We start from the raw sequence: 14,575 nt of genomic DNA on the forward strand, positions 1-14,575 counted from the left end.
TCTATAAAAATGCCCCTTTTTCATTTACCAACTGTTGATTAACTTGTGTGCTTTGCTTCATTTGTCTTGTTGAATCACCCACGGACTTCTAACCTTCAGGTGATGTCCTTACACCTTCCAGTAAAATTATTACCATTATGACTACAAGGCATCCAGTGTCCCGAGGTAACAAAACATCCCCCACTGGTTTCTTTTGGGTGCTTTTGCCCTTTAGTTCATTTTTTTTGTCTTGTAGTGGACGTTTGAACCAAGATTTGAGCAAGCTGGAGCGATTCTTCTGACAACCTTTGCTGGTCACAAACTCTTGTGAAGAGTAGCAACATATTGTTTTACAGAAGACTGACATATAGACTGGATCTTGAGATCTTTAGACATTTCTTTACTTCATATACAGTATCAGTCCATAATGTAGTAAGTTTTTTCCCCTTTTTTTCTGAATATAAATGTCCTGGAGCTCAGGGGCAGTGAGTAGTTTGTCCTTTTGTGTCCTGCCCCCTTCCCCTCTCATTCACACATGTGGTGAAACGCCTTGCCACGTGAGAAAGCACATTATGGTATGGAGGAGTTAATATTATGGAGGAGTTAATATGCACCGAGGGTTTTAGAATTAGTAGGATGAGAGGTGGAGTCCTTCTGTCTTGTCTGGGATAAAAGATCTGAAGCTGCGGAGCACTTGTTGAGAGAGAAGCTGCGACTGGCACGACCCGTATTCTACTTTTTGATACGATTTTGCAGTTTGAAGAGAGAGCTGACCTTGTCATTTTTTTCAGTGACAGCTGAAAAGAAGAATACAGTAGAATACTAAAATGAGGGACTACGAGGGGTCCATTGCGTTCCTGGGGATCTGGGGCTGGTACCAGGTGAAGGTCATCTTCTTCCTCTGTATCCTCAGCTTTCCTGCTGGGTACAACATCCTGTCTATCATCTTTCTGCTGGCCATTCCCCCACACCAGTGCTACATCCCAGCACACAGCAACCTGAGTCAGGACTGGATCCAGGCTAGTATCCCAATACAGGTGAGAACCAGAGGCAGGCGTGATCAAGCTAAATGATTTTGAATGATTGTTTGAGTGACGGACAGCGGCTAAGAAAACTCAGATTCCGTAAGTATTATTTTATTTTTCTGTTATTTAACATTATTTTGTTAACTAACTCCTCAACCTTAAGTTTCTATCATTTCTTCTGCCTTTCTATTACACACATGAGAAAGCAGTGATACATTTTGATCACTTTAGCAGTAGATTTAATAAAAGCTTGCCTCTCTGTTCCAGCAGACGCCTGCTTCAAGTAAAACACCTCGAAAAGAAAAACACATCCAGTGCAGGACCAAACATTTGAAAGATCCACTCAGCAGCTAGCTGGCAAACATAATGAAGGACTAAGCTTGATTTTCCATGGGGAGGTGGTTCCAAACACTGTCAGCTACAGTGTCTTCTTGTCATTAATATAAAAAATATATATTTTCTTCTTAATGTCTTTTAACTGTCTTTGCTAAATATTCTCGGTGGTGATGGTTATGTTTAAACCTTCATTAGACTTTCTACTCCCGTGAGTCCGCTAGGATACAATTGAGTTTGAGTGATGCAAGTTGGTGTAAGGATCCATGCAGACGTGCTTGACCTTGGTGACTCTAGGTGTGCGTGTGCGCCGCAGAGTATAATCAAGGGTTTAACGACTCGGCTGTTCCTAGGGTGTTTGCAGCTGTAGTTAAATTATATGTTTGTAAAGCCAGTGTGAGAGAACCTTACACTGAAACGCTTAGTTTACCTAAATCGGCAGCAAGTCACTTTCCCCTAAAGCATTCTTGCGCCGCAGAGATTCATGTCATCACGACAGTTATTTGTCATTAACGTCTTGTGAAGTTCCAGTGTGGTGGGTGCAGTGGAGTGTACAGTGGGTGGTGGGTTGGATTTGGGGGACGATTCACATAGGAATAAGTCACATAATAATTTGTATCGCCAACTCCAGTCGATTTTCTTTGTGGACAAGCTGCGGTTACCTGAAGTGTGCTTCTATGAGTTTTACTGCTCTTTGTAGATTTAAAAAGCGGATGTTAAATCAGCTGTCATGGAAATGGTCTGTACAGAATATTGACCCACATCTGGTAAAAGCTTGCTGATTATACAGCTCACAAATAAGATTTTAAAGGCTTTTTTCCTCTGGCAGTCGAAGTCTACTGTTGACTTCGACGTTATAGAATTCTCGCATAAATTTCAATTCAGGACTCTTTCACTGTCTTGTCTGTCTCTTATAATATCTCTGCTGCTGTACAGGGTCCAAATCTGGAGAGAAGCAGTTGTAGCCGCTACGAGATGCACATGATGCAGAACTTGTCTGCACTCGGAATAAAACCCAACCTTGCCCAGATCCACAACGATTCTGAATTCGGAGCAAGTGCAGGGGTCATGCTGTCCAACCTGAAGCAGGAGGAGTGCAAAGATGGATGGATCTACAGCACAGAGCACTACGAGTTGACTGTAGTCACTGAGGTACTGTTACTGTCTTGATGATATTGTTCAGATCCAAGTCTCCCTGGATCACAAAGGACTTCCTGGTTCAATTATATATATATATATATATATATATATATATATACACATACATATATATATCTATATATAGATATATATATCTATATCTATCTCTATATATATAGATATATATATATATATTAGGGGTGCAACAATACTCGTATCGATATTGAACCGTTCGATACAGTGCTATTGTATCGAATAGGGATGGTACCGGTATCTGACATAAATGGTAGTAACCAGATCGAAAAGCAGCGCACATTTCGGTGCTTTATTTCGGTGCTTTTTTTTCCTGAGCTGTGATACACTTTAGATTCTAGCCAATCATTTTATGTTTCCGAGGATAGTAGGCGGGTCCAGGTACGTACGTTCTTTTAGAGCAGAGCAACAGATTAAAAATGCCCAAGGCGAAGCGGTCAAAAGTCTGGCTGTACTTCACAGCAAAAGATGCAAACTCAGCAGCCTGCAACAAGTGCTTTAAGGTGATACTGTGCAAAGGAGCAAACACCTCGAATCTGATGAAACACCTGGCGACGCATAGTGTTTTTTTTAAAAGCCGAGAAATGCACCGTATTTGATGGCAGCAGCAGCCGTTCTTCTCTGCGTGAGTAGCTTAATGTTGTTCGTGTGTAATTTACGTTTAGTAGGCTAACCACGTTATTACATTAATGCATGTAAGGTGAACTAGCAAACATCATCATAGCTACATGCGGCTGTCTTCTTGTTTGATGGCAGATACTCCCTTCACCCTGGCCAAAAAGGCTAAAATGACCAAAGAAAAAGTGGAAAACAGTTAAACATGAGAGGTTTTTGGACAAAGTTTGTGTTTTTTCCATTGTTTAAGCACTGCTTCCAGCCAAGAGCAATACCATATATGCCCCATAGCTGCAGAAAAGGCTAACATTGTTATCTTTTTACAAAAAAACAGCTGAACATGAGATTTTGTGTTCTCCATTCTTTAAGCACCGGTTTGAGCACCGTTTAAGCACCGGCACCGTTTCAAAAGTACCGGTTTGGCACCGGTATCGGATAAAACCTAAACGATACCCATCCCTAGTATCGAACAATACAAAATTATTTATTTAATTTATTTAATCTACATTCCTCACAAGCACACCCAGTTCAAGTCTCCACCTGGCACTCTGTTTGCCTACAGGCAAAACCACTCCCCGCTGAACAAAAACAGTGTTGTGCCTGAGCTTGATGAATGTGGGTTGACCAGCACAGATCAAGTATGCCTTCCAAGAACCGGGACATCAGTTTAGAGCAGGGGTCACCAACCTTTTTGAAAGTGAGAGCTACTTCTTGGGTACTGATTAATGTGAAGGGCTACCAGTTTGACACACACTTCTCAAATAACAAATTTCCTCAATTTAACTTAATTATGTGTTATCATTAATAATTAATGATATTCATCTAATTATGTTAATTATTTTTCACCATAATTATAAAGAATGCAAGTAGGAAACAAGGTAGGAAACATAAATATCAATATGCAACGCTTTATTTCTATAAATCTCTGCAAGTATTTACATTTTGAAGTGATCACTTCTACAACATTTTCACTTGCCACTAACAAATTTTAACAAATCATGCACTGTTACATACATTATTTTTGTATGTATGTAACATACAAAAAATCAACTTCCAAATTTTACAGAACTTTTCACCAAATTGGCAGCATTTTAAAGCAAATTGTCACGTTACACTTAACAAACACATTTGTTTTTCAATAATTAAATTCAACTTTGACATGACACTGTAATGTTGCCACTGAGAACATCTAATATGGCTTTCTTTGTCTGTTAGTGGGAAACCTGGCATTGCATGCTGTTCACCAGTGTGTTGTAATCTGGGGTATAACTTGACACTGCAACTCTGAGTGAGTCTTGCAGATGTGCATCAGAGAGGCGTGTTCTGTGTTTGTTCTTGATGAAGTTCATGTCAGAAAAGGCTGATTCACAAAGATAGGTTGAACCAAACAGGCTGGCAACCTTCATAGCTGCTGTGCATACACCACTGTACTTTTCTGTGTCAACAAGGCACCAAAAGTTTGGTGCACCCTGATAGGCTTTGAGGTGGACGTCATTTTGCAATGTTACAATTTCAATTTCCACCTGTCCAGCATCCAAGCTGAACATTGAACTTAGTTGCTCAGCAATGCATGTTGTGTCCACATTCATGAAAGGATTGGAAACAAATGAGACACATGGCTCAGGCTGATCAAGGTCACAAAACCTGTTCTCAAACTCTTGACCAAGTCGGTTTATGACTTGAGTGTACTTTTCTGCAACTTTGTCAAAAGTCTCAGATGCAGAAGCATTGTCTTTCAGCACCATCTGCACAGAGGGAATGTGCAGCACCTTTTTTCTCTTTAAATCCATTTAAAGCACTTATCATGTCAGCGACAGTCTTACCTTTGCCTTGCAGCTCACAGTTCAAATGGTTCAGTTTCCCAGTAATGTCTGTTAAAAACGCAAGGTCAAGTGTCCACTCAGTGTCCTCCAGCAGAGATGTGTCTTCCCCTTTGGATTGCATGAACTCCTTGATTTCACCCAAAAGTGACAAAAAACGAAGCAAAATCCGTCCCCTGCTGAGCCATCGGATTTCCGTATGTAGTAGCAGGTCACCATATTCAGCTGACAGCTCCTCCAATAGCACCTTGAATGTTCTGTGCTGTTTAGCTCTGGAGCGGATGCTGTTTATGATCTTCACGACGGGAGTCATGACGTGCGCAAAGCCGATCACCTTTGCGCATAACGCCTGCTGGTGAATGATGCAGTGGTAATGCATGAAGTTTGGGAACTCTGTGTCACCTTTACAGTGAGCGATGAATCCCGTATGTCGGCCGATCATAGCAGGAGCCCCGTCGGTAGTCACTGATACCAGCTTTTCCAACGGTACCTTTTTCTTCGCGAAAAACTCCTTCACCGCGTTATAGATGTCAACTCCCTTCGTAGTTGTCTTTAGCGGCAGTAGTGTCAGAAGTTCTTCTTTTGTGGAGAAACCATCAAATACCATCCAGATAAAGACCATCAGTTGTGCTGTACTGCTGCTGTCCACGGACTCGTCACACTGGATGCTAAACCAACTGCACTTTGCCAGATCCTGATCCAACTGATCGGCCAAGTTCCCGGACATAGCCGACACTCTTCTAACAATTGTAGTTGCCCCCAGCTGGACATCGGAGAGAGTGGAGATTACATCGTTTCCATATTTCTCGTCTTTAAGCACAGTTTTTGCAATTATCATCATTGCTTCTTTGAAAACCTCCCCGTCTAAAAATGCCTTCTTTTTCTTAATCATGAAATGTGTAGCTCTAAATGAGGCTTCGGTTGCTTTTTGAGAGTTTTTCACCGGTCTCGTGAAAAAAGACTGCTGTTTGCTCAAACCTGCCTTTAATTCGCGGGCCTTTTCAGCTCGCAGTGTGCTGCCCTTTGGGTAGTTAGCATGGTAGCTTGTGTGACACGTTCGGAAATGTCTCTCCACGTTGTGCCGCTTTGCCGTTGCCACAGTTGCCCCGCAAATGAGACACACACATGAATCTTTCACAGTGGTAAAAAAGAACTCTTCCTCCCATTCACTGTGAAAATTATATGTTTTCTTCGTTTTTTTCGCCATGTTTTCCTCATCTCCTCACCTTTGCCTTTGCTGGTCTTCACTGCAACTGTTTCCGTGGAGACCAGCTAGCACTAAATATTAGATCATGATCTAATATTTAATAATAAACTTTTTTTTTAATATATTATCTCTAACAAATTAACACCAATGCAATTGTGATAAAAAAAAAATAGCAAGAAAAAATAAAAATAGATGCAGCTTACTGGTAAGTTGTTACGGTGAGCTATTTTTAGAACAGGCCCCCGGGCGACTCATGTGGTCCTTGCGGGCGACCTGGTGCCCCCTGGTTTAGAGGAAAATGGAGCTCATGTGTAGTGGGTTTTTTTTTGTTGTGGATCTGCTTTCGACTACTCCGCCTAGGCTGCACTGTCGAGTGCAGATCCACTGAGTGCAGCGCAAGCTAGCAAGACAGAAGCTAAGCTTGTTGCAACATGGCAACTGCCTCAACGCTACCCAAAATTGAACCTCCCCCACCCTCTTTCAGATCTGGCCTTTGGAACTATCTTGGTTTTCATGTGAAGTAGGGCTGCCACAAACGATTATTTTGATAGTCGACTAGTCACCGATTATTTTTGCGATTAGTCGACTAATCAGATCATCATCCATTGTACGTAAAACGTACAGCTTATTGCACCAGCAGCATCTGCTCTTATATAACTATCATTAGCTTACAGCTGTAAGTGTTTAAGGTTTGTGCTAACTAAAAATAAAGGCAAGATGATAGTTTATTAAATTTTAATGAAATCTGCAGATTGTTTCGGTGAAGTTTAATAAACTCCTTGCTATCTAAAATATAACAGGACACCGGAGTAAATTCTCCAGCATCTCACACTTCTGATAATCAGCTGTCTGCTTGACGTTTATTCAGCTGTGTAAAAACTATAACTTTAATCTCAGCCAAACCGATTTACTCAGGAACAAATAAAATACTAAAAAAAAGCCAAACAATAACATTTTGAAGTTATCTAAGTGACTCATATATGTTTAACCTGAGTAGCGAAAGACGGCGGTGGGTTTGAAAACGATTTGCCGGGAGTCCGGTGTTCTCACGGCTCTAGTGAGCCTTGCTCCCGGCTAACTATCGAGCTAGTGGGTAACAGACGTCTCCGAAAATGTCGGAGCGCTTTTGAAAATATGTGGTGTCTTGATAAACTGAGCAGATATTTGAGGTTTACACAGCTACATTCTCGCCTGAAAATATATTAAACGTTTATTTTGTGACCCAGAAAGAATAATAAGAGTAATATTAAAACTATCTAGTTGCCGCCATTGTTGGAAACTGAGCTGGGCTGCGCTATGAATTCTGGGACAGAGCTACTTCTTCGGGGTTTAACGGCAGCTGGCATCCTTGTACATGCAGTGCTGCCATCTTCTGTTTCAGTCCGTTATTACACTCTTAAATCCTACTACTTATTCCTGCGTCTTTTGGGATCTTACAAAGCTTCAAACAACTTGTCGACTATTAAATCAGTCGTCGACGATTTTGATAGTCGACATAATCGTGACTAGTCGACTAATCGTGGCAGCCCTAATGTGAAGCATGACCCTGATGGTAAGCGCGTCATGGACAAAAGTAAAACAGTATGTCGGATGTGCCACGCAATGCTCAATTGGTGGGAACTAGTGCGTTAGCGCAGTTAGCTTGTTAACGTGTTGACGCTGTCCAGCCCCACGCACGGGGCGATCCGTGGTAACTCGTTAATGGAGATTAACATGACTATATTTCCATATTTTGTCCATGACTATATTTTGTCATGGACAAAATATATATTAGGGGTGCAACAATACACAAAAATCACGGTTCGGTTCGGTTCGGTTCGATACTTTGGTGTCACGGTTCGATACTTTTTCGATACAAAAAAATGTTCATGCCTTTTTAATTTGTCATTTATTAAAATTATAAATATATATTTTTAACTCAAAAGTACAGTTTTTAAATTTAATGTTGCTGAAACAACAAAATAATAAAAAAAAAACAACATCTATCTGATCGAGAAATCACTCATCTTTGGAAAAGAGAGTTTATTACAGAGAAATGGCTCTTTCCAAAATAAAAGCTATACTATATGCTTCTTCTGGGCTATATTCTCAGCAGCATATTAAACGTATCAGGTCCCCATAAGTAGAATCATGTGCTAACGGCTGTCTAAATGACTCGGGTAAAGTTTGTAGCATGCGTGCTTGTTGTTTTTGTCTGCTTCCACTTGTCTTTGCACTAGGATGGTGTCGGCGTAAATGTACAGTCATATTCGTTGTGTTCCCACTAGTGCTGTCAGTGTTAATCTCGTTAAAATGACGTTAACGCCATACCGCGGCAAATCTCCGTTAACAAGTTACCACGGATCGCCCCGTGCGTGGGGCTAGACGGCGTCAACACGTTAACAAGCTAACTGCGCTAACACACTAGTTCCCACCAATTGAGCATTGCGTGGCACATCCGACATACTGTTTTACTTTTGTCCATGACGCACTTACCATCAGGGTCATGCTTCACATGAAAACCAAGATAGTTCCAAATGCCAGATCTGAAAGAGGGTGGGGGAGTTTCAGTTTTGGGTAGCGTTAAGGCAGTTGCCATGTTGCAACGAGCTTAGCTTCTGTCTTGCTAGCTTGCGCTGCGCTCAGTGGATCTGCACTCGACAGTGCAGCCTAGGCGGTGTAGTCGAATGCAGATCCACTGAGCGCTCAACACAGACAGCATCGTCAGAAGAAAAGTTGATAAAATAAATAAATAATTTTGTATTGTTCGATACATATGCGTACCGAACCGAAAGCACTTTATCGAACGGTTCAATATCGATATGAGTATTGTTGCACCCCTAATATATATATGTATGTATATATATATATATATATGTGTGTGTGTGTGTGTGTGTATAATATATATATACCTCATTACAGATGATGAGTCAGTAAAGGCAACATTGAATCCCTCCATCACACAGTAATTTATGAGAAGCTATTGCTTAAGGATATCCTCTAAAGTTTACCTTAGCCTTATGCCACTTGTGGTCATACAAACAGTGACAGGAATAAGAAGTCAAACAGCCTGAGGAGTAAAATATGGACAGAGACAAACTCATGTTACACATCCATCAAAACAAAGCAACATGGAGGCTAATGAAGCAAACAGTCTGCACAGGGACTGCTGGAAGACAGAGATTAGTGCCCAAGTATTTCCTTCTATGTTCTTATGCCTGCTTTAGACCACCCGTATGTGTACCCTGTCTTCTAGTTTAACCTGGTGTGCGACAACAAGTGGAAACAGCCAATGTCGTCTCTCATCTACTTCCTGGGATCACTTTGTGGCTGTTTCCTCTCTGGACAGATCTCTGACCGGTAAATTCACAGTTTCAGCTCAACCAGTCTCTAAAGTTAGCAAACCTGCAATGTTTTTCACTAAAATATGTCTGCTAGTTAGCTGTGAGCTAACTCATGCAGGACTAAATAAAATAAAGGATCTATCTTCCCAAATCTCAGTTACCTTTAAGTTTGAGCTAAATGAACTCCATTTTGTTGTTGATAAATCCTAATGTAGGTGCACTGAGCACATGACTCTTTTGCTCTTGGTTAATAATAATAATAATAATAATAATAATAATGATAATGTATACTTTATTGATCCCCGTGGGGAAATTACTTGTTTTTTCTCTGCATTTGACCCATTCACTCAGTGAAGCAGTGGGCAGCCACTAAGCAGGCGCCCGGGGAGCAGTGTGTAGGGACTGTACCTTGCTCAGGGGTACCTCAGGGTAGCTGTCATGCTAGCTGCTAATGCCCTGTTGAGGCTAATGGGCCTATTTTGAGGCTGTTGAGGCTAATGGGCCTATTTTTTAAGCATTAACATCTAAATAGAAAACTGTATGTGCCCATGTTGTGGCTGATTGCTGTCTTGCTGTATTTTTACTGTAGGTTTGGCAGGAAACCTGTTCTGTTCAGTTCCATTTTCATACTAAGTGTCTTCAACATCGCTTTGAGTTTTGCTCAGTCCTGGGCCGTCTTCAATGTGCTTTTCTTCATGGTGGGCATGGGTCAGCTCAGCATTTACATAGTTCTTCTTGTACTTGGTAAGTGTGTTTCTTTATTTCTAGGATAGTCTGCTCAACTGCTGCTGTTTTTAATGTAATAAGCCTTCGGCCAACACCTAAAATGAAACAAAAAGGAAACCACTTGTCTTGTATTGTCAACTAGTCACAACCTTTGACTGACCTTTCTGATTTACACATGTGCAGTAAACAGATAACAGAAAACAAAATATTTTATTGGACATTAGTTGTAATATAACATTAAGTACAACTTCCTGATTTCTTTTAAACTTTGCCTTTTCGTCACAGGTTCTGAGCTCCTAGTTGATGTTCCAAGAGTTCTCTTCAGCAGCCTTGCTTTGAGATTTTTCTATGCAGCTGGTATGGTGGCATTCCCTGGCACTGCCTACATAGTCAGGAACTGGAAATATCTATCAGTGTTAATGGCTTTGCCTGGTCTGGCCTGTTTCCCCCTTTGGTGGTAAATTGACCTCAGTACACTACTAGGATTTTTGTTTCTTGAGTATTTGCTGATTTTTTCAGCAGATTTTTTTTGTTCAGTATATAAAAGGTTGTTGAGGAATTTGTTGAACTGTGGAATGTGTTAAGCTAATGTAAACTAAATGTGTGCTGCCATCCATCCATCCAGTCATCCAGTCTTCCATCCATGCATCCATCCATCACTTTGTTCCACTTCCTCAGATGCCCTTTTCCTTCCATTTGGGGGATCTTGAGACAAAAGAAAGGGATTTATAATTTTTTATTCCAGTTCCCGTTCTCCCCATAGATCTCCTCCCAACTGAACGTTGTTAAAGGCTCATTTCTGCTAAACCTGTTTTGATTTGATGATCAAAGTCCCAAGGTTGTATCTGCAGTCTCATTTCTTTCAGTCACAGCTAAGCATAAAGTGTTAAATAAAAAAATCTTTGGCTTCTGGCAAAGTACATTTTTCACAGATTTTTACAGTTATCATTATGGCGCTCAGATGATCCACTGTGGCTACCCGTACAGGGACAGCCAAAAGAAGACGTTCGTGGCATCCAGATAATTTCTAACTCATCACATCCAGATAATTTCTAACTTTTCCAGCATCAGCTTGATGAATAAATAATACTCTCTCAAACACAGATAGATGGAGCAGGAGGCTCTTGTATTTTTCTTCATTTTCCACCTGTGCTGACTTGACTAATGAACTACACATTTGTGTCTGTCTGTCCACCAGGCTGGTTCCAGAATCTCCTCGCTGGCTAGTGTCCAAAGGCCGTTTTAAAGAAGCAGAACTCCTGCTAAGGTTTGCTGCTCTGGAGAACGGAGTGGAATTTCCATCTGACCTCTTTCGCTCAGCAAAAGTAAGAGCCTCTGACCTTATCCTTGTCCAACGTGTACCACACTAAACTACATTGGCTAATGTAATGAATTTTCTATGTGGCACATTGATCAGTCTCAACAGTCTGAACAGTCGCAGCAACCCGAACAACCTCAACAGCCTGAACAACCTCAGCAATCTGAACAACCAGCACAACCTGAACAATCTCAGCAATCTGAACAATCTCAGCAACCTGAACAACCTGAGCAACCTGAGGTTTCTGGTTACCTGGGTCTGCTGAGGAACACAACCACTCGAAGTATCACACTCGTAGTGTGGTTTCTCTGGTGAGTTAAAGCCTTCCCCATGAATCTATGAACTCAACGAACTGAATATAAACCAGACTAAAACCACACACAGAAGTACACGTAAAACTAAAACTAGAGAATAGAAATATAAAGAAAACTCAGAATGCTGGTTTTGGGCATCAGTGACTCTGACATGTTTTACAACTGCCTATTGATATAATTGACTGAGCGATCCTAACAGGATTCATTTTATTTATTTATTTTTTGTTCTCTTGTTGTTTGCAGGTTTTCTTTGAATGTGAGCTACTTTGGATTATCATTCAATATGACTACTCTCTATGGCAACCCCTTTCTGAACTACGCCTTGCTGTCACTAATGGATATCCCGGCACACTTGGTCAGCTGGTTTAGCGCAAAATATTTTCCTCGCCGCGTGTCCTTTATTGTCTTCTCCCTGCTGGGGGCGCTGGCACTCTTCCTCATCCAGATCACTTTGCACAGTAAGTGAGACCACTGTCCTTTTCTTGCTCTCTTTGTGAATATAACTGTCATTGTGTTGAAAAATATCAACACAATAAGCCTTTTCAACAAGGCCTCACACACAGCCACTATGTTAGAGGTGCTGCCCTAAATGAGATTTATAGACAAAATCGACAAAACAAGATTATTTGAAGGAAGGTAAACCTGCTCACCAAATGTTTGAAAATAACTTGTTTCACTCCTCATAAGCTTAAAGTCCTTCTCCTCCCTTCAGAGTATCACAACATCACCCTCACCCTGGTGCTGATAGGTAAATTTGGAGTCCTGGCTTCTGAAGGAATCCTGCACCTGCTCACTGGAGAGCTGTCTCCCACAGTCATCAGGAATACGATGTTGTCGTCTGCTGGCTTATTCTCCAGAGTGGGGTCCTCTATCACCCCATACATATTGCAGCTGGGTGAGATATTTGGCATCACAATCACCCCATTTCCCCCCCAACAAAAGAAAAAAAAAAAGAAGAAGAAAAACGTTAAATTTGGGACAACTGTTACAACTGACGATACTCGTATTAAAAATGTCCTAAGCTTACTCTCCAACACTTTCTACTGGTCTTGAGTCTGAGAAAAGAATAAAGCTATGGAGTGGGCTATGATGAAAAAAAATCTCTTTAATCAAATAATCCAAGACAGTAAATGTTGAAATTAAGTAAATTTTAAAAACTTTGCTAAACTTCGTTTTGAGGCAAGAGCGAGAAATGATTGAGAAAGTTGTGCAGCGCATCAAAAAACAGCAGATGGAAAATTGAACAACTAATTCTGTTTCAATATGTTTTTGTTACGATGTCCTTGTGCTCTATTCAGTGCCCTGTAGGCTTCTAATGATCTTAATAGCAGTCTGTTTTTAATTTACATGTTTTCAAAGCATCCCTTCTTTTGTGTAAACATCATACTAGGATAATTATTCTGCGATAGAGCACTTTGTAGTGTACACAGAAACTTTATGCGTTTTTTATGAGACAGGTGTCATTGTGTAGAGATGAAGTTTTAGTTCACTTTAATGACAAAAGCATCCTTAATGCTCAGCTTCTCATCTCTAAATCTAACAAACTGACCTGCAGCTCAGTGATGACAGAAGTCTGTAGCAGAGAAAGAATCTGAATAATGGGCTCTGATTTTGTCTGCAGCTGTATTCTACGAGTTCCTGCCATGGTTGACTGTGGGTCTCCTGTCAGTCATCGGTGTCTTTGTCTCCCTTTTCCTTCCGGAGTCATTTGGAAAACCGCTTCCTGATACCATCGATCAGATGCAAGTCATTAAGAAGTAAGCTTGTCTATTGATTATGCTAGTAACGCTGCTTTTGCAGGTTGTATATTCAGGTGCGTTCATGTCTGCACTCTATATAATAGATATCCTATGAATGGATTGTAATAAAAATATATAAATAGGGAAATCTGGTTTGATTGTTTACTGCACTGCGGTCTTAAAGTGTTATGTGGGTAGGTCTGTGTCATGAGACCAGAATAAGAAATATACAGTACATTATGAAATATCAAAAATAAAGGTGGGTACAATGTGAAAAAAAAACCTGAAATGAAAAAACAAAACAAATAATGCAAATATATATCAAATATCTATTGTTTAATATTGCCTAACTGATGCAGCTCTCCTCATTTGGCTTCCAGGTTCAAATTTAAAGGGCTCTGTTGCCAAAAGGATGATGGGAATTCAGCTGAGGTCCAGGAGCCAGCTGTCAGCGAGACTTGTGACTCGTGATGCAGAAATGAACAAATGAATTGAATTTGCTTTTCTAGTCTTGTGTTAGCAATTGTTAGCCACATTTTTAACCATGTGTATGTTCTTTTTATTCTCTAAACTTTTTTTAATACATTTCCCCAACCCGATAAACTATACAGTGTCTACCTCATCATGTAGAAAGGCCCCAGTCATGAGACCAGGAAGACCAGGAACCTTCTTGTTGTGAGGCCGCAGCGGAAATCACCACAAAAACACTTATTCAGCCTGAGCAGGAATATGGAAGTGAAACAAAAAAAAGAAAAAAATTAAATTTTTAAATCAACTTGAATTTAAGTTGTGTGAGCAGTTGCCATGCTTGGATTATACGATTTAAAATTTGTGTTTAAAACTTACAAATTTTTTTATATCATTTTGATGAAATAAAAAGACTTTGATTGAGGAGTTACCATATAAGACGTGAGGGTGGGGTGCTTGCATTGGTTACTGATGCTTTGGATTGTTGTTGGTTACATAATAGAAATAACAATAATAATAATAGAGATGATGATAA

At 40.5% G+C, this 14,575-nt stretch overlaps 1 protein-coding gene across 1 annotated transcript; it reads left to right on the plus strand.

Moving 5' to 3' along the window:
• The first annotated feature begins 806 nt into the window (after positions 1-806).
• Positions 807-14,492, plus strand: LOC146370946 (organic cation/carnitine transporter 2-like). The gene is made up of 11 exons (XM_084908725.1): positions 807-1,016; positions 2,274-2,489; positions 9,388-9,491; positions 10,065-10,219; positions 10,487-10,658; positions 11,400-11,526; positions 11,619-11,830; positions 12,077-12,291; positions 12,546-12,728; positions 13,455-13,590; positions 13,953-14,492. Exons 1-11 carry the CDS (start codon positions 807-809, stop codon positions 14,041-14,043), a joined length of 1,821 nt encoding a protein of 606 aa, XP_084764851.1. The 3' UTR covers positions 14,044-14,492.
• The last annotated feature ends 83 nt before the right edge of the window (positions 14,493-14,575 follow it).

This window comes from Perissodus microlepis, chromosome 16 (genome assembly GCF_051167445.1).
Source record: "Perissodus microlepis isolate ML-2025 ecotype Zambia chromosome 16, ASM5116744v1, whole genome shotgun sequence".
Taxonomy (NCBI): Eukaryota; Metazoa; Chordata; class Actinopteri; order Cichliformes; family Cichlidae; genus Perissodus; species Perissodus microlepis.

Coding starts and splice junctions, on each gene's coding strand:
- LOC146370946 (XM_084908725.1), top strand. CDS start 807: ATGAGGGACTACGAGGGGTCCATTGCGTTCCTGGGGATCTGGGGCTGG. Junction 11,831..12,076: donor CTCGTAGTGTGGTTTCTCTG/GTGAGTTAAAGC, acceptor TGTTGTTTGCAG/GTTTTCTTTGAATGTGAGCT. Junction 12,292..12,545: donor CATCCAGATCACTTTGCACA/GTAAGTGAGACC, acceptor TCCTCCCTTCAG/AGTATCACAACATCACCCTC.